The following is a 21,220-nucleotide window of genomic DNA, read 5'->3' as shown; positions in this document are numbered from 1 at the left end:
CAGAGATGACAAAGACCTGACTGGATATTGGTTAATACAAGTGATGAGGTCAGAGGCAGTAAGGAGGTGCACTGTAATCTCCACAGCTCTTTTGATGTTTACTTTTTTTTTTTTTTTTATTATCTCGTCTGTAACAACTTTATTTCCATATAATGCCATCAGTAGTCATGTGCCATATACTTTGCTGGTGCTCAGTTCACCACAGCTCAACTTGGTGAGATATGATAGGTAATACTCAAACATTAAGCAATCACACAAGCTCTGACTCACTACACTTTATGAAGTATTCTTGCTAAAACAAAAAGATTGGAGAGTTAAGAGAGATAAACATAGAAGTGTTGTGCTTTGTCAGAGAAATGGAGCTTGTCAGGTTGCATTTATTTTATTTATCTATTTTTTCCAATAAAATGAGAAAAGAAAATAATGGAAGCATGGCTGCAATACAATTCTTATTCTTGCCCTTTTTTTCCTTTCTCAGAGCTAATGATGTCAGACTAAATTGCAGAATTTTATTTTCATATTTTTCAAGCTTTTATTCTCAACTTTACATACACTCTCCATAACCATATAATGTGTGTACTAAACAAGTATTTCTTTACATCACATAATACCTATAAATGAACGAGAATTATACAGCTGGATGTGCATCTCGGAACTAGCCACATCTCAAGGTCATGGCTATTACATCCAGTTCTCAAAAAAATGGAACATACTGTGAATTGCACAATTTGGTTTCCTCCTAATTACTCAAGTTTTATTTCTTATTCTTTATGCCTTGCCAATTACAACAAATCTGTAAAGTAACTTCCTATAAAGAAAGTAACTTTTTTTTGTGATGATTTTTTTGGAAACAGCAGCTCTTCCTGTTTATCAACTCCACAACAATTTCAGTGGGCTAAAATATTTATAATAAAAAATTTAAACACCATAGCTTTCAATATGATTTTATTGTTTTGATATTATGTACATGTTGACTAAGGCATAAAAAAATTAAATAATGATAATCTTAATGTCTCATTTCCAACAGAGGCATTTGATTTATAACAATTCTGAGCTGAAAAGATAGGTATGTGTGTGTGTGTGTGTGTGTGTGTGTGTGTATATATATATATATATATATATATATATATATATATATATATATATATATATATATATATATATATATATATATATATATATATATATATATTGCAGCTAGCAAGTTGATCTGGCACATTAGTCAACCTCTATAATTTGACCGCAAATGTTGTACTATAGGTGTTTACCTTGCAGATAAGTTGACTCCCCCCTAAATTATTACTTAGCCTGGCCCAATGTTGGCCTGAGTCACTAGGTAAAGGGTTGTAAATTAAGTTTTATCTACAGTAAAATAAATAAAACAATTTAAACAGATTGAAAATACCACCAACTTCAAGCACTTTCTTATACTCATCTATTTCACCACTATATCAGATGAATATTTACTTTAAAATCCTAATGGTAAGTGTCCAACCATCTAATGTACAGTCTAGCTTCAAACATTGGAACAAGAGAAACAAAAGTAACTGCTACTCATAGGGACTACACAAACTCCCAAAAAGAATATGTTAAAGGGTGATGTGAATATTCTATAGGCAAGGGACACAGGGAGGCCAGATAGGACTCTTGGTTCGAGGAGACATCCTTCTTTTTCTCCATGTTGTGCAGGGGACTGACATTCTGTAGTAAGCAGGAACAACTTAACTACACAAATACCACAGTTTATTACAATAGAATATTTTATTGATACAAAAGCTAAGAAGATATTACCTAAAATAATGAAAATATTTACAAATATAAAATTATATTTAAAATTTCACGCCTAAGCAGTTGTTCAAACAGAATGCACATCACTAGGGACAGCACTGAGCAGTCAACCTTGATTGTTTTGTTACGAAACGATCATGTTTTTAGCTTTTGTGTGAAAATATTCTATGATAACTATGGTATTGTGTAGGTACATTATTGTTCCTACTTACTACAGAGTGTCAGTATGTGCAGTCCTCATGAGAAGCAGTTTTTGGTTCTTACTGTGTGTTAGTAGAATAACATGTATAAACACAGCCCTTAGGGACCAGGCTAAGTTCAGTAGCAGTTTTCCAGTGTTCTGATGCTACTGGTGCAAATTTTATATATATACCCTTTTAAATCGACCCCTAGTTTTGACCAGAAAAAAATTACCTTAAAAACTTGACTTACTGGCTGCAATAAATGGTATATATGTATGTATGTATATATATATATATATATATATATATATATATATATATATATATATATATATATATATATATATATATATATATATATATATATATATATATATATATATATATATATATATATATATTTACTTTTGAAGGCTGTAACACAGCTAGAAACTAAATTATATATACATGTACTAAACACTTTCCTTAGAAGTGTGTGTATTTATATATATATATATATATATATATATATATATATATATATATATATATATATATATATATATATATATATATATTCAGTGCTCATCGTAAGAGTATGCCATCCTCATTAAAGCGGCATACTTTTATGACAATAAAAGAATCATCCTCAAGTATAGCATGAATTTATTTCTTATTTATTTTTCTTTTTTTAATGTCCTGGCCTATAGCACCTGTAGGTAACTTGAAGAGTAATGGAAGTGTTGTTAAGCTTCCACAGGCAATTTTATTTATAATGGTACCCATATCACCACCCAAGAGCATCTTTGGTGTAACCATCTAGAACCTGGGTGTCATGGTGACATGTAGATAACTTTAAACCACTCGACAAATGGCAAGGTTTCAAGGCTGTACTTAGTGGGATTCAAACCTACGTGTGGACATCCGCCCAATTCCTCTGGGAGAGGGTGGAGCTTAGTCTGGAGTCCCTAAACACAATTTCTGTCTCCTCAGTTGTGCATGTGGCACAGTGTGAAGTGGAGATTTTACAATAATTCTTCCTGACATACGCTGCATTTCTGCACCCTGTGACCCTAACATTGGTAATAAGAAGCATTTTATGCAAGAAACTATTGGCCAGATCATTGGATTGAAGAAAGCAGGCCACCAAACTAAAGAAGTTTCACTGTTAGTTGGTGTCAGTGTTCAATCAGTGTGCAACTGGGTAGCCAAGTTTAGGGAGACTTGTGGTAATACCCCCACACACAAAAAGCATGGTCATAGGCCCAAGAAAACATCACTCAGGGCTGAGAACATTCTAAAAAGACAAATAAAATGTAACCCACATGTGACAGTAAAAAAAAAAAAAAAAAAACACTTTGTGTGTGGGGGTATTGCCACAAGCCTCCTCCCTAAACTTGGCTACCCAGTTGCACACTGATTGAACATTGATACCAACTAACAATGAAATTTCTTTAGTTTGGTGGCCTGCTTTCTTCAATCCAATGATCTGGCCAATAGTTTCTCGCATAAAATGCTTCTTATTACCAATGTTAGGGTCACAGGGTGAAGAAATGCAGAGGCAGGTGGGTGAAAATGCATATGTCAGGAAGAATCATTGTAAAATCCACTTCACACTGTGCCACATGCACAACTAAGGAGACAGAAATTGTGTGCAGGGACTCCAAACTAAGCTTTACCCACTCCCAGAGGCATACTCTTTTGTCTTGCTGAATTCATGCTATACTTGAGGGTGATTCTTTTATTGTCATCATAAGAGTATGCCACTTTCATGAGGGTGGCATATTCATTTGACAAGAACTGTATACTAAACACTGTACAGGTTTTCACTTTTGATGTAATGCAAGATGCCTCATATAACATTACTTTTGCATTGAACTCGATTAGAACATTGAAATAGCCACCTGTATAATAAAAATATATACTATACTTGCTCTTTATTTTAACATGGGTGTTCCACCAGTCCTACAGACATCCTGAGCATTAGTTCTGACAGATGGCAGTTCCTACATCCCAGCTCCAAATCTATACACATGATCACAATTCCATAATATTGTTTTTTAATACAAATCCTATACAATACTACATATTTAATGTAGAACTATGAGTACACCAGCTTGGTAATTGTTATAATGAGTATGTAACCTGAATAGCACACAACAGAGAAAGGGATCAATAAATCTGCCCCTACATCTTATAACTATACAAATGCTATGTTAGGTAGACAAATCTCTTGGCATTGTACTAACACTACTTCAATATTTATTAAAGGATAAAAGGAAAATAAATAATGCTTTGAAACCATAAACTTTTTTATCACATACCAATCCTGCAATTCCTTCATATATTTGTTATGAGCTAACTTGGCTGCTATATAGAGAAGCTTTCACCACAGCCACATGTCCCCTTGATGTTTGGGTTGTTGAACACAAACTCGGAGGAAAGTTTCTCAGTGACATAGTCCATCTCGGTGCCCAGGAGGGTTAGTTGTGCTTTTTTATCAATAATGACCTTCACCCCTGCAATAAGAGAAAGCAAAAATATACACAAGGTTACCAGTATTTTTTTTTTTTTTTACTTTCTTGAAAAAGTTAAAAATGGTATAAAAGTTAAATTGTGTGTACAATAAACCAGTTTTTCACAGTTCAGTCATCTGCAGTTCATTTTATGAGTTTTCATTAGAATCTAACTGCCTCTAGAGTGTGTGAAATCTTACTTTAATGCAGAAAAAAAATTTGACTACTACATGGGAGTAAAGATCCAAAAAAAATATATAGTTGTTACAAGGTCAGTGATAAAAGAAATAAGGATAGGATTGGACCACTCAGAAAAGATGGTGTAGTAGTGGATCAAAATGAAGACATAGTAGAATCATTGAATGAACAATTTTCTTCAGTATTTACTAGGGAAAGAATAGGATATCCTGTTACAAACAGTGGGACGAGTAGTTTAAGAGCTTTAGAAAATATTGATATGAAACAGGGAATTATTAGGAAATTTATTCTTGAACTAGATGATAGGAAAGCTAGTGGTCCTGACGAGCTACATGCCAAAGTACTTAGGGAGGGTGTAGACAGTATTTCTGAAGCACTTAAATTAATCTTTGAAAGATCACTTAGGTTTGCTGAGATACCTCAGGACTGGAAGTTAGCTAATGTTACACCAATATTTAAAAAAGGTAGGAAGGATGATGCAAATAATTATAGACCGATCAGTTTAACTAGTATAGTATGTAAGATACTAGAGAAAATCATTAAGGGTAGTATTTGGGAGCATTTAAATGAGAATAGATTAATTAGAGATACCCAACATGGCTTTAGATCAGGGAGGTCCTGTCTTACAAATTTGCTCGATATCTTAGAATATATTACCAAGGAGTTAGATGATGGAAATAGCATAGATGTTATATATCTAGATTTTAGCAAGGCGTTTGATAAGGTACCGCATAGGAGGCTAGTGTACAAATTGAGACTACATGGGATAGGGGTAGGTTAGTTGATTGGATTAGTGAATGGCTTTCTGATAGGAAACAGAGAGTAGTATTAAATGGGGCAATGTCTGAGTGGAAGGAAGTGGTTAGTGGGGTACCCCAAGGATCAGTGCTAGGACCTCTTCTTTTCTTGGTGTACATTAACGATTTAGATATAGGAATTAGTAGCAAAGTATCAAAGTTTGCAGGTAAGATAGCATGTGCAGTACAGGGTGAAAAGGACAATTACAGAATACAACGCGACCTGGACAGGCTGATAGCATGGGCAGACAGGTGGCAGATGGAGTTTAATTCTAAAAAGTGTCAGGTTATGCATTTAGGTAAAGACAACACAAACTTTAGCTATGAGATAGAGGGATGTTGGCAAGAGGCAGTAGAAGAGGGAAAGGATTTAGGAGTAGTGATAGACAGGACTATGAAATTTTCAAAGCAATGTTTAGAAGCAAGAAATAGGGCAAATAGGATCCTGGGTTTTATAAATAGAAATGTTAGTTATAAAAGTAAGTAAGTGATGCGTAGCTTATATAATTCCTATGTTAGGCCCCATTTAGAGTATTGCATACAGGCCTGGTCACCCCATTATATATAGGCAGGATATTAACATATTAGAAGCAGTTCAGAGAAGAACAACTAGGATGATACCAGCATTAAAGCGCCTGGAGTATAGAGATAGATTAAAGGAATTAAACATGTTTTCATTTGAGAGGAGATGTATAAGAGGGGATATGATAGAGTTATTTAAAATGTTCTCAGATACAAACTATATAGATGTGAGATCTTTCTTTACCTTAGAGGAGGGAAGTAGGACTAGAAATCATGGCAGGAAGATTAGAAAGCAAGGCTGCAGGTTAGATATAAGAAAATATTTCTTTAGTCATAGGGTGGTAGACTTCTGGAATGCATTGCCAGAGACGGTTGTAAATAGCACTAGTTTGACAATGTTTAAAAACAGATTAGATAAGCACTTAAATTTATTAGATTTATAATTATGTATAGTGCTGCATGATAGTATTTATAAGAAATTTACTATAGTTAAACAAGACATGATCCCCATGTATGGGGATCACAGATTGTAGAGGAATTCGCTGCAGGACTTAGCCCTGTTAATGGGCCAAATATTTAGAATTAGTATATAATGTATTGTGTACTTGTAAGTGTATCTTTAAGTACTGATGACGAGGTCGCTGTGCGACTAATACAGGATAACCTAGATGGGCCCTGGTGGCCCTTTGTTATCCTATTATTTATGTTATGTTACATTTCATAAAGTACAATCTAAACACCTAGACATATTGATAGGTGGCACACAATTGTCTAGTCTTACCAGTAGCCAATCCATGCACTATGTATTTATACTGTACTCTGATTGGCAACTGAAGATGTGCCATCTTCAAAGAGAGGAGGAGGACCACACTGCCTCTCTCCCTATGGCCCGGTATTTCCCAGTTCACTACGTGTCTCTGCCTTAGCTGTATCGCCGTGTCTACTTCAGCTATTCACCACTTATTTTTTGTTATTCGTGCCCTCTGAAGAGCTGTAAATGCTCTGCTTCACTGTGCAGTACATCATCATCCTCATCAGCAGCAGTGCTGCACTGCACAGCTAATTCATCTCATCCATCATCAATGAGTACCTCTATTGATTTTTCTTGTCTAATCATAAATTGATATCCATCACATGATGAACAATGTGCAATAGTGACTTGCATCATATGAAGTGAAAGGTAATTTGAAACCTGCCAACATACATTCTGCTCCCATGTCTTGAAATGATGTTTCTTAACTCAGAGCGAGTCCACACTCCCTACCATGTTACAAATAAGTGCTTACATCTTACTGTTACAGTAGAAGAAACTTTTACTTTACATTATGCTACATAAAAAAGTGTAGCCTACTGTACAAATAAAATTAGGTAATAATTTATGAGTAAATTTCCTACTGTTTATTACTGTAGTGTGGTTAGTGCTTTAGCTAGCCATTGTATGCCTAATCACAACAACTATCTGTCCATGAGCTGCCTCACCACCACAGCAACTGTCTATTAGCTCAATGAAATGCTTGTTCTTTGCTCATTGTCTACTCCCTTCAATAATGAATTACAGTAAAGTCCATTAATTCTAATACCAATAATCCAAATATCTCAATACAGTTGTATCTCAAGATACGTAACATGATTTGATTCTTTTTTTTTCCCAAGCAAAATTTTGAGATAAAAGTTGTGCTTGAAGATGTTTCCGCTAGTTAGCAGTTCAGCACATTGGGCAAGGCTCAGCTGAACTAATATCTACGTGTTTCTCACATATCTCGTGCATTGTGATTATTCTTTCATAATTTTTACACTATTTACTAACCATTTTCCTTTGTTTAAAGTAAGTGCTGCTTTAATTTATGTTTAATGTTTACATGGAATGGTGCCTGCACTCCTTTCTTCCTCCCTCCTCTTCCTCCATTCACAACCATTAACCAGAAACGTCTGTCTAGACCCAAGGTAAGAACACTAAATAAACATTAGCTTTTATTTTATGTATTTTTATGTATAGATAAAGTATACATGAGTATGTAACTGAAAAAGCATAAACTAATTTTTTTCCATCTTTGCCTACCTCCTCCACCACGACAATTATCACTGCTTATCACCGAGGGTTGGAAACAATGTAATCACATCTCTGCGGCAGCAGTCTTTATACCCTCCCTCTCTATCTCTTTTGCCTACTTAAAACTTCATTTATTCTATGAATAATGTTTACAGGGTCATTAAGAAGGTCTTCTGTAATTATTAGAGCAGCCGGTCTCCTGTGGGTGTCTATATTTGTACACTCTGGTTGATTAACAGCTGCAAGTGAGGGGATGGGGGGCAAGATGCAGCAGGATAACATTCACCCCTTCTACATAAATATACTTTATAAAAGTACAGTAATTGCCACTATCCAGAATCCGCTACTATCTGGAGCTGCCCCCAAGTGTATTCAAACCTATCACGCGAGTGATCCCTTGATCTTGCTAGGCGGTAATATCTACTCCCATGCCCTAACGGAGCTGGATCCAAGAAACTTTAACAACATCAGAGCAACCTCCTGCCATGAAATGGCATCCATGAATGCTTGGGAGGGACGGTAACGAAGTTGCTATCAGGTTGCTGGGAACACCACCTCTCGAGGTGGTGTTACTGTCTTATATATAGATTTATATTCACAAAACATTTTTATTACCCTTTTGCAAACCTTGCCCCCAGGAAAGGATTGTTTTGTAATGCATAAAGTAAAATGTTACATGGAATAACAAAAATAAAGCAGAGATGAGATTGATTGCAGACGTGGCGGGGACTCACGGCAACTCGGCCGCTGCTTCTTCTTGTGACCCTTTTAGCTTATGTGATGCTTTCACCACGATATTTATGTTTCCACTTGTTTATTGCCTGCTATAATGGATACCATGTGTTTGTTCATATACGATCATGCCATGAGGATCACCTTGACTCCGTGGCACTGAGTGACAGTAAATTACTATTGAAATACCGCTTCCCTCGGCATGAATTACTTGTTTTGGAACTTCATCTAGCACAGGAGGACTCAGTGACTCTGTGTGGTATGCAATTCTCACTCATACCCAGATTTTGCTTCACTTATATACTATATGTACATATGTACACCAAAGCAAACTATTATTTATAAATAGTACTTTATTTATTTATATTACCTTTTCTTTTCTTTTAATATGTTTCTATACAATAATTATTATTCACAAATATCTTTTCCTTATCTAAAAACACACACACAAAAAAAAAAAAAAAAAAAAAAAAAAAAATGGGGTGCTCTTTTTGGGGAGGGTGGAACAGATTAATGGCTTTACAATACACTTCAATGGGGAAAATTGTTTAGAGATACGAGCATTTTGAGATAAGAGCTCCATCACAGAACAAATTAAGCTCATATCTCAAGGTACCACTGTAGTCCAAATTTTTTAAGGTAAACTAAAAATTCTTCTGTCTGAGGTCTAATTTATGTACATAATGGACCTATCAGATCACTAATAATACCTTCAAGGTATGCAATACTTGTCAAAAGTTTGGGCTGGACATGCATAAGAAATGTTGCAGCAGATTCAAGCAGAGTAAAACTCATAAAATCTTTCCTGTAATATTTTGTAAGATACCCCTTGTGCTTCTTTACCTGTTCGGTGAGTATTGCAGCTCAACAAACCTGAATTTCCCTCTCCAGTTAGGCAGGGTGCTAACGTCCTTCCCTTGCAACTTTGATTTAACCACCTCCCAAAGATTCAGTTCTTAAACCAGTTTATAACAGTTCATGCAGTGTGGTATGGTGCACCATCTTACTGAAACACTTTTACCCTTAATTCAGACAAGTCTGGTAGATGGTCATTAGGAAGCTCATAGTTACATGTATTGATTTACCCTAGTGCTGGCAGACAATACTGCCAGTAACACTGCAATAGTTAGTGATTTTCATACTACATATAAATACATTATGAAATAAGCTCATGCAAATTTCAGAGAAAAAATTCAGGTTTGCCTGCTCTTGACCATTTCCTGAAGATGACAAACAGCAGAAAACATCACCTTTTATGGTAAACTAATCACTAATCTTAATAAGTCCTTTATTTGCATACTGGTTCTATAAAAGAAATAATAAAATTATTTCCAGCAGAGAGCATCAGTACCTATCCTGGTATAAGCAAATCATACTCCTTGGTAATAATGATGAAAGTCAAGTAAGTTATTGCTTCAGAATTTTCTACCATCTGGCTAAGACTTCAATGTCACTCTCTAACTAAATTCATCTGTGCTGTATACCTCTCACCTAATTCCTCTGACTATGTAAAATTCTTTGACTATTTGACTTCCAAGGTGGAGCACATCTTATCTCACTTTCCTTTTGCTGAGATCTCCATTTTAGGGGATTTCAATGTTCACCACCAGCTTTGGCTTTCATCTTCTTTCACTGACCAACCTGGTGAACAAACCTTCAACTTTGCTATCCTTCATGACCTAGAGCAGCTAGTGCAGTTCCCTACCCGTATTCCTGACCGCCTTGGAGACACGCCCAACATTCTTGATCTTTTCCTAACCTCCAACCCTTCTGCTTACTCTGTTAAACTTTCCTCTCCGTTGGGCTCCTCCGACCACAATCTAATTTCCGTTACCTGTTCTATCACTCCAGTGCAGCCTCAGGACCCGCCTAAGCGGAGGTGCTTCTGGCATTTTAACTCTGCTAAGTGGGAGGAACTAAGGCAGTACTATTCTGATTTCCTTGGGATGATTATTGTTTTCATGTCAGAGATCCTTCTCTTTGTGCCGAGCGCATAACAGAGGTGATTATCTCTGGCATGGAGCTATACATTCCTCATACTTTCTCTAACCCTAAAGCTAAAAAGCCTTGGTTTAACTCTGCTTGTTCTCGTGCTGTCAATGATAGAGGCGGCTCACAAACGGTTCCGTAGCCATCCAACTGCTGAAACTCATGCCCTATATATTTCTGCCCGTAATCATGCCAAATCTATTCTCCAACTTACTAAAAACTCTTTCATCAATAGAAAATGTCAAAGTCTTTCCAATTCTAACTCCTCTCGAGATTTCTGGCATCTAGCCAATAATATCTCTAACAACTTTACTTCTTCGTCTTTCCCTCCTTTACTTCATCCAGATGGCTCTACAGCTGTCTCTTCTTTTCTAAAGCTGAACTCTTCGCTCAAACCTTTGCTACCAACTCAACTTTGGATGATTCTGGGCATATTCCTCCTACTCCTCCACCCTCTGACTACTTCATCCCTAAAATTAAAATTCTTTATAAAGACGTTTTCCTGGCCCTCTCTGGCCTTGATTCTCGGAAGGCTTACGGTCCGGATGGAGTCCCTCCTGTTGTTCTCAAAAACTGTGCTTCCGAACTCGCTCACTGCCTGGTCAAACTCTTTCATCTGTGTCTCTCTACTTCTATTTATCCTTCTTGCTGGAAGTTTGCTCACATTCAACCTGTCCCTAAAAAAGGTGACCACTCCAATCCTTCTAACTACCGCCCTATAGCTTTGATTTCCTGCCTTTCTAAAGCCTTTGAGTCTATCCTTAATAGGAAGATAATGAGGCATCTATCAGCTCACAACCTTCTCTCTGATTGCCAGTATGGTTTCCGTAAAGGCAGATCTACTGGTGATCTTCTTACTTTCCTAACTGAATCTTGGTCATCCTCTTTTAGGGACTTCGGTGAAACCTTTGCTGTCGGCCTTGACATATCGAAAGCCTTCGATAGAGTCTGGCACAAATCTTTAATTTCTAAACTACCCTCCTACGGATTCTATCCTTCTCTCTGTACCTTCATCTCCAGTTTCCTTTCCGATCGTTCTATTGCTGCTGTAGTAGACGGTCACTGTTCTTCCCTAAAACTATCAACAGTGGTGTTCCACAGGGTTCTGTCCTATCACCCACTCTCTTTCTATTATTCATCAATGATCTCCTAAATCTGACTCAATGCCCTATCCACTCCTATGCTGATGATACCACCTTGCATTATTCAACAGCGTTCAACAGACGCCCAACCCAACAACAATTAAATGACTCAAGGCGAGATGCTATAGGACGCCTAACTTCTGATCTTTCACTTGTTTCTGATTGGGGCAGAGAAAACCTGGTTTTGTTCAATGCCTCAAAAACTCAATTTCTACAACTATCTACTCGACATAACCTTCCAGACAACTATCCTCTCTTCTTCAATAACACTCAACTTCCCTCTCCTCTACATTAAACACACTCGGTCTATCCTTCACTAAAAATCTAAACTGGAAATTTCACATCTCTACTCTTGCTAAATCAGCTTCCAAGAAGTTAGGTGTCCTATGGCGTCTTCGTCCATTTTCTCTCCTCCCAGCTGCTTGCTCTGTACAAGGGCCTTATCCGCCCGTGTATGGAGTATGGCTCTCATGTCTGGGGGATCCACACACAGCTTTACTAAACAAGGTGGAATCTAAAGCTTTTCGTCTTATCAACTCTTCTCCTCTAACTGACTGTCTTGATTCTTTAAGTCACCGCCGCAATGTTGCATCTTTATCTGTCTTCTACCGCTGTTTTCATGCTGTCTGCTCTTCTGAACTTGCTAACTGCATGCCTTCCCCCTCCTGCGGCCTCGCTGCACAAGACTCTCTACTTCTTCTCATCCCTATTCTGTCCATCTTCCTAATGCAAGAGTTAACCAGTATCTTCACTCCTTCATTCCCTACACTGGTAAACTCTGGAACTCTCTACCTGTGTCTGTATTTCCACCTGCCTATGACTTAAACTCTTTCAAAAGAGGAGTGTCAAGACACCTCTTACGTTAACTGGACCCTCCTTTTAGATTTTTTGTTTTTTCTCTTTCTCCTACTTTCCTCTTAACAGGGCCTGGCAACCAGCGGGATTTTTTTTTTTCCAACACTTTGTTTTCCCTTGGCCAGTGCCCTTGTAATGTAAAAAAAAAAAAAAAAAAAAAAAAAAAAAAATACAACCTACATTCTGAAAGATCTGTTACAGCATCTAGGAAAAAACACCACCACCTTAGCAAAACACAGCCCTGCCATGATGCAGTATGCATGTCCTCGGATGTGTCATGAGTGCTGCCAGGAAGCAAAATACGCATTGTGTTGAAGGAGTTCAAGAATTGGAGTGTTTCACAGTCCCACATAGGTAGCATGAGTTGAGGGGATTACTGTCCAGCCACCAAAATACACTAGCTCATCTATCAGTCACAGTTAATGATGCTTCATCAGATCATAGCATGTCAAGCCAGTCAGCCTCATCCCATTGAAAATATTTCTCAACAAGAGCAGCCCTACAATCCCATTACGCAAGGGTTTTTTCACATGGTGGTGGCTTGTGTATCCTTTAACTCGTACACTCATCAGGTGACAATTTGTAGACACCTGATTAATAACACAGCTGTTATTTTCCATTATTTTTCCAGACTGAAATAGCAGGACACTCCTCTACATCTTGCTTCATGATGTTAATACCAAGCAGAGACATTTTTTTGATACATACCAAGCTGCTCTTTCTGGTTTGGCATGGCATCACATCCTCCTTTCCTCCACTTTGTCACATACTGCCTGACAACATGATCACTTATCTGCAACTGTGTGGCTCTTCTGTTAGTTTGCTTACCTGCCCTATTCAGAGCAATAATCTGGGGAATAATCTAGGATGGTAACTGACTAACTTTTCCTATAGCAGGGTCATTAACAGTTGATATCCACCAAAAATTCACTCTCACATTGGTGCTGGTCCTGAGCAAGTAGCATTGCGCTCCTCTCACTACAACAGCCATGTAAGCCTTGCATGTGTCTTGGCTGCCTGTGTGGATTGGCCAGGGAGTGGTGACAATAGGTTTGTGGCATACCACTTCAGTAAAATTCAAACACCCCAATCAGGGTCTTTCTCTTTATTTCCATCATAATTTCATTTCTCCTGGCCCAGACTTTTGACAAGAAATGTGGGCTTTTTGGGCTGCAATACCCACCCAAAAGCTGCAGATCTTGCTTTATCATTGCCATGTCATCTGAGAGAGGTGAAGAAGTGTGGCAGGTGACCTACAAAGTATTTGAGGTAAGATCTAGTATTTCCATAGTTTCAACCTGCCACAACATGTCTGACACACATCCAGCCCAAATTTTTGACAAGTACTGTACACACACATATAAAGATAAATTGAGTTTTATACAAAAGTAATATGCATAAATAACACCCATAATCTTAAGAAGAAGAGTAAAATTTAAAAAGGGGAGCAGGACACCATGAATGCCATACACAAAAAAAAAACAAATAAAGAATAAAAAGAAATTGATAAACATGTAAACTTACCATCCTGTACTACCTCCTCATCAAACTTTCCCTTCTCTGTTGCATAATCAAGGGTATAACTTAGCCCATTGCATCCCCGCTGACGCACACCAACCTTCAAGCCAATCTGGAAAGTAACAGAGCATTACCATTATCCCATGATCACCATCACCAACACATTCATTACTAAAAAGTGAAAAAGGAAGTGTTTCACCTCAAGGGATACATCAATGCATGCAATCTTTGAAAAAAAAAAAAAAAAAAAAAACAACTTAAGGATGAGGATGATGTAAGTTTCTTGCACCTTCCCTTACTTACTTATGTCTCATGACAACAATGCTAGGAGAAAGGTGTAGAAAATTTTGATCATGCTACTTAAAACTCATATAATTTTTGCAGAAATTTGGTGAACATATTTATCTCTACTTGTTATTGTTAATCCTACATTCTTTAATAACTTGAATAACATATTTTCAACACTTGTTCATTTTAATCCTGACACTGTATTTTCCCTTTCATTATCTTTAGTCTTTTATCCTTTCTACTTATATGTAAAACTGGGGGACCACATCATCACCTGATCTTACTCCTTAATCCTTATAACTTAAATAAGAGCTTGGACAGTATATATTTATTTTTACTGTCTTACCTTAGTTTTTATTACACTTTGTAAAGTGAATAAAAAAAATCAGATGTTTTAAAGTCAATTCTAAAAACTCTGCATATAGTGCATATTGATAAAAAGGAATAAGTACAAGCACAATGATTGAAGAAGTAACAAATACTCACAGCTTCAGGATTCCTGGCAAGAAGTTCCTTTACTTTGACAACAGCACTCTGGGTCTGTGGGAAGCAAAACCACCATCAGATTCTGAGTACTAAGCTCTAACTGACTTGCCACAACATCTATTCACAATAGTGTCATAACTTTATACAAAAACTGTAAATACAAATATATGTATATGTAAAAGAAATAGAAAAAAACAACAACAACAACAACTAAGGTTTGTCAATAAATCAACTATAAAGATCATTTCATAAGATGATGACATATCTACTTATTGTGCTTGATAAGTTACCATGGGCTAAATCTCCATGGAAAGGGTGCCATGTATGATTCATACATATATTATGTCTATATTACATATTATATATTATCTAAATACTACTAATACTTTCATACATTCTGGCTTTTTTATAATTCATGTAATTTTTGTTTCCCTTTTATTCACATGAGGGAACTTATCATTCTGACACGTACAGAGTACAGGCTGACCAGACATATAATAGCTATTTTTTACAAAATGGCAACATCACATCCCAGTCTTATCTGTGAAAGAGTATGCACTGAGATTGCCTGATAACACTTCATTTATCTAACAACTTCCTTAAAATGTTCACAAATGCCAGCCACTTATATACCAAATGTATTAACACTAGTATATCAATATGAGAGAGAGAGAGAGAGAGAGAGAGAGAGAGAGAGAGAGAGAGAGAGAGAGAGAGAGAGAGAGAGAGAGAGAGAGAGAGACCCAAAAATTTGGCATCAGTATTCCAGAAACATCAGTTTTCTGGCACGAATAAGTACAGACAAAAATGTGCTAGTCTCTCGCAAGCACTACTTACTGTAATGTCTATAAATTATGTGGTATCACTGTTGACATGTTTTCTCTTTGACTCCTTTCCAGTTTCTTTACACTTCCACATTTCATATAAATTTTCTTTGTTATCTTCTGTTTTCTTTCCTAAACAAAATCTCCCCAACCACTTGATTTCTTTCTTCATTTACCAGTCTTTAGAGGCTAACAATTTAATTTCTTTCTTCCTTTAACTGAGGATTATTTAGTATGAAGTGGGCTAGATTTTCTTTTAGACATAATGAGCAAATTGTGTCTTCAGCACAGTGGTGGAAAGTAAGAACGATGTCAACAACACAGCTGCTTCTTTAAACCTCTCTCTCTCAAGAATTTTTCCAAGAAACTGCAGATTACAGCCTTAAATTGGATGTGAGGGTGGCCATATGGTGAGTCTGCAGCAGGACAATAGTTCATAATGGGACTGTATATGTAAGAAGCATTGCTCAGGTAGAGGTATTGCCAAGGGTGCACCTCCCTGCTGAAATGTTACATTTAGGATTGGGGAAGACTTTTCTATAGGGAACATGCCTTGATTTTTACCTCAAAGGCGATGTGAAACAAAAAAAAATAAGATTTCAGAAATAATTTTTGAACACACACCAATTTACATAGAAACATTGGGAGAGAAAGAAGGACAGGGACAGATGGTAAGGTGATGGAGAGAGGTGCAGTTACACCACATGGGAAGCTATATCTTTAATTCATCTATTTTTAAACAATTTTCATTACTGTGCAATTCTTGCATAATTGAGAACTCTTGTATTCCAGCACTGACCATAGAATAAGGTGGTTTAAATGTTAAAAATATTTTTTCATGTTATTAAAAGTGAATTAATTACCAAAAATAATGGAAAAGAGAGGTGTTAATGGTCTCACAGACAAACTGTTCTCAGTAATGGACAATTCATAGTAATAGACACCCAGTCACCCCTTATTGTGAGGTACCACTGTATATAATGTATGCATTTATATGTATGCATGTGTATGTATATATATATATATATATATATATATATATATATATATATATATATATATATATATATATATATATAAGGGTCTTATCCATCTTTGTATGTATGTTGGGGGAGGGGGGTTCCACTCACAGTTTTATTAGATTGAGTGAAATCAAAAGCTTTTTATCTCAACTCCTCTCCTCTGAGTGACTATCTTCAGCCTCTTTCTCACCAGATGTTGCATCTCTTGCTATCTTGCTACCACTATTTTCATGCTAACTGCTCTTCTGATCTTGCTAACTGCATGCCTCCTCTCCTCTTCAAGCCTCACAAGGCTTTCTTCTTACCCTTATTCTGTTCAATTCTATAAAGCAAGAGATAACCAGTACTCTGAATCATTCATACCTTTCTCTGGTAAACTCTGAAACTCCCTACCTGCTTCTGTATTTCCATCTTCCTATAACTAGTTTGACTTTTGGCTCACTCTATTAAGAGGGTCTTTTTTTTTTTTTAGTTGCCCTTGGCCAGTTTTCCCTCTTACGTAAAATAAAGTTAATGTTTATTATTGGTCTTTGTCAGCAGTGCATGACAAGACTGCTTGTTATGATAGTATATTCATTATACTTCATGCTTATGTAGTTGTTTTCATACACTTGGCTATCATTGAATCATACTGATGCTTTTGAAAATTAACACATTGCACCACAAACAAAGTTAGATTAGGTTTGGTTAGATTAGCTTAGATAAGTTTGTTTTGGTTTAGTTAACTTACGTAACTGGCTACCATGTTTCAGTCTGAGACAAAACTACAGGGAAATTTGCCAGTACTCAAATTAGGCAAGCCCAAAACCTGCTAGCAAGTTGGTCAGGGATACCAAATTTTTTATTTTTTTTTATGCAAGAAAGATAACTGCCAAGGGCAAAAAAAATATCTATTAGAAAAAAAAACACTGGAATTGCAGTCTCCATAAAAGATTTGAAAGAATCAGTCAAAAGCCTGGAACTGAAGTTTACATTTCCTCAAAATGTCTAATAAGACACACTACCATATTTGGCAAAAGAGGGACCTCTTGTGAATTTTACTGAAAATGTTTATAATAAAGCTGCATCTGATGCAAGTACAGGATTCACACATTATGCAGAAGGGCCAGTGACCTTGGCGTGATCATACAGAAGAGAAATTGTGTGGTACAAGTGTAGTTTGTCTATAACGGTACTGAGGAGCGAGGCAGAAACTCATGATTTTCTAAGTCCTGAGGTGTTAACTTTTGAGGTGTTTCGTTAGGTTAGGTTATTGTCCTAGTGGTGAGGGGATCCATAGGGGGCCCATGGATAGGAGTGTTTACTTTAGAAATTGGAATATTAAGTGGTGGGTGATAGGAGGGCATGGAGGAATGCAGACATATTACAAATAATTCCTTCTTTGGATAATCTTACCAATAGGACCTCCTAATGAAGCAGTAAAATACTTACATTTAGTGATAAAGTACTTAATGCTCAATACCTTTCTTGTGGTTTTATTTGGGGGACGGCCTTAGTGTGCCGTACACAAGCCTTCAAATGTGTGGTGTTCAGCGAGTTTTCTCTAAGTCCAGCGAGCTGCAGCGAGCCCTGGAGCTCCATCACACTCGGAAATGAGCAGTACACCGACTTGCATTTTTTTTTATAGCTGGGGTTTGTGGTAACTGTTGAATAGGATTCTTATTGTGTCTATAGTTCTTCTGTCCAATGACGTGCCACCACCTCTTAACACCACGAGCTGTGCCAATGGGAATTTGCTATATGTATTTGTAGGCAGGGCACAGCTGGGCAAACAGGTGCACAAAGACATCTGTGTATGCAGTTCAGCCATGGCCACTAGTGACATTAGTTGTAAAAGTTGCGAATTTGATTACTGGGAAATCATCACTCCTGTGATGCAAGTCAGTGTACAATCAAGAAGAGGACCAGCCAGGACCTTCATCCTTTCATTAAGATATTGTGAGGAGGGGTATTGGTAGAGGTAAAGCATATTGTGTGAAGCTATAAGAGAACTGGTATGGGGGGAGGGAAGCTGTCCCAAAGCAAGGATATGGTAGGTTAGGTTTGTTAGGGTTAGGTTAATGTTCAAGGGGGGGTGTGGGGGGGTGCAGCCACCCCTGGCTAGGATACGTTTGGTTAGGTTAGGTTTATGTTAGAGTTAGGTTAGTGTTGTAGGGGGCGCCCCCCCACCCACTAGGATAGGTTAGGTTAGGTTTATGTTAGGGTTCGGTTAGTGTTGTAGGGGGGATTCGGCAACCCCCCGGCTAGGCTATGTTAGGTTAGGTTAGTGTCCTACAGGGGAAGGGTTATGTAAAACTTCCCTATATTTAAGGATATTTTCCAACACTTGGGGATATTTCCCTAGATTTTTCAAAGTCCATATATCACTGAAATAAATATACCTCCCCCCCTAAAACCCCCGATTTCCCATAGGCCCCCAAGCTTGCTGGGACTGGGGAGGGATGACATAAGAATATATAAGGAGGTGCTATTGGTTAGATTTACCACTTCTTTTACCCTTATAAGCACAGCAGTGATTTATCTTTTAACACAAATTTTTTTTTAAATATTGAGTTATTATGTTTACAGATTTATTTTATGGTTGTGTTTAAATCTATTCTACTGTGATGGATCCAGGAATTTTTGTTGGTGGGGGTTTGGTTTGGGGGGTTGCATAGTTAGGTTAAGCTGCTGTGAGGGAGGGGGACCCAAACCCTCTGGAAGCCACTCATGGATCGGCCACGGTTCTGGTTACGTATTTATCTTGTTTTTGGTTATTCTTATTATCTATTCTCGGTAAAATATTCGTTTTCGCCTTACCCATCCGAAAACCCTACATTCTCAGATACATAACAATAATAAAAAAAAAACTGCTTTAGGCGAAATCCCGTCACCTGTAGCATAAAAGTGACATTTTTCCACTGCTCAATACTACCGTTTAAAATGCACTTAATGGATTCTGTGAAGGTACAGAAATAATGGAAAAACAAGACGTAGCTCTACCACACCATTACCGCAGGGGCTAACGTTATCTCTAGATTTCCTTAAATGTTTTAACCATTTTATATTCTTGTACTTTTGTGTGCTATTAGTGGTGTATGGCTGAGTGGTGGGGAAGGAAATCATACTCAAGATAGGATCAGCTGATGGGACAATCCCATACTAAGGCGGCCAGTATCTTGTGTTGTTTTGACATGCACACAGATCAACCACCACTCACAAGAACAAGGGCAGCTCTGGTAGGGATGAGGCGCCTTCCCTTAACGGCCCTGACAGTCGCTGCAGCAACACTTGCCATCACCTATTACACAAGACACATTATCATCAGCAATTACAGGGAACGACTAGAACACCGAACAGCAGTGTGTTGAATAAGTTGGGGGGACTGGGGGAAGGGGAAGGACAGCGATGGTGTTGCCATCTTCTGGCTACGAATGTATTAAAAGAAAACGTTTTAAGGATTAACATAAACATACCTACCTCCCTCAACCCAACCCACCCTTTTCTTCTATGCATTTTAAAGGTACGATATAAATATCAATATGTTTTTGACTTACTTCATTGTGATTTATAAAGTGATATTGAATAGTTAATTCAATTTAAATAGAGGCACCCCTGGCTATAACATCTCAAAGTGCCACCTGCTTACCTATGAATGCTTATCTATGAATGGATAGTGGGGAAATAAGAAGTAGCTTCTTGTGGTGATCCCCACCTCTAAGACTTGCCAGCCTCATACCCCAAACCCAAGTGTCTATCATACCGTGCTTTAAAAGTGGCTATTGACGGGGCAGTTACCACACTGTCTGGGAGCTTGTTCCAGGGGTCTATAGCTCTAAGGGCAAACCAGTTCCCTTTCATAGTGGTACGCCAGTGGTCTGGTTTGCCCAGCTTGTAAGAGTGGCCCCTCAGTTGGCTGGTACTGAGCTGAAAGAATTTGGTGAAGGGGACGTCCTCGTAGCCATGCAGGAGCTTGAAGGTCTTGATCATGTCCCCCCTCACTCTTCTCTCTTGTAGCGTCTGAAGGCCGAGGTGCTTGCATCGTTCTTCGTATGGCAGCTGGGCAATGCCTGGCACCAGCTTTGTTGCCCTTCTCTGGACCCGTCGCATGTGTCCAAATGTTTTGCTTCCCTTGCAACTTTAACAACCATGCCTGCTGAGTCAAATCTCACTCTGATTGGTCTTGGGTCTGTGGCATAGTTACGATCCTTCTTACCACCGTGGAGCCTTGTTGTATCAGTGATCCTGTACTGTGATGCATCCACCTTCATGTGCCTGGAGAAGAGATTTGTCACATTGTCGAGGTCAGCGGCTTTCCCTACTTCCATTTCATCTGTGTCTGGTTCAGGGACC

General features: G+C 37.7%; 1 protein-coding gene across 1 annotated transcript; it reads right to left on the bottom strand.

Annotated features, from left to right (window-relative positions):
• Window positions 1-932: 932 nt before the first annotated feature.
• On the bottom strand, window positions 933-20,274 carry LOC123510025 (iron-sulfur cluster assembly 1 homolog, mitochondrial-like). Its single transcript, XM_045264734.1, has 4 exons — window positions 20,088-20,274; window positions 15,043-15,096; window positions 14,275-14,380; window positions 933-4,468 (listed from the first exon to the last, which is right to left on the bottom strand). The coding sequence occupies exons 1-4, from the start codon at window positions 20,163-20,165 to the stop codon at window positions 4,320-4,322; spliced, it is 387 nt and encodes a 128-aa protein (XP_045120669.1). The 5' UTR covers window positions 20,166-20,274; the 3' UTR covers window positions 933-4,319.
• Window positions 20,275-21,220: the final 946 nt, after the last annotated feature.

The sequence above is a fragment of the Portunus trituberculatus genome, chromosome 3 (assembly GCF_017591435.1).
Source record: "Portunus trituberculatus isolate SZX2019 chromosome 3, ASM1759143v1, whole genome shotgun sequence".
Classification (NCBI taxonomy): domain Eukaryota; kingdom Metazoa; phylum Arthropoda; class Malacostraca; order Decapoda; family Portunidae; genus Portunus; species Portunus trituberculatus.
The sequence above is the reverse complement of the archived record's forward strand: the minus strand, read 5'-3'. Positions and strand labels throughout refer to the sequence as shown.

Coding starts and splice junctions, on each gene's coding strand:
- LOC123510025 (XM_045264734.1), bottom strand. CDS start 20,165: ATGGCAAGTGTTGCTGCAGCGACTGTCAGGGCCGTTAAGGGAAGGCGC. Junction 14,381..15,042: donor TTGCCAGGAATCCTGAAGCT/GTGAGTATTTGT, acceptor GTTACTTTCCAG/ATTGGCTTGAAGGTTGGTGT. Junction 4,469..14,274: donor TGAGGAGGTAGTACAGGATG/GTAAGTTTACAT, acceptor CTCTTATTGCAG/GGGTGAAGGTCATTATTGAT.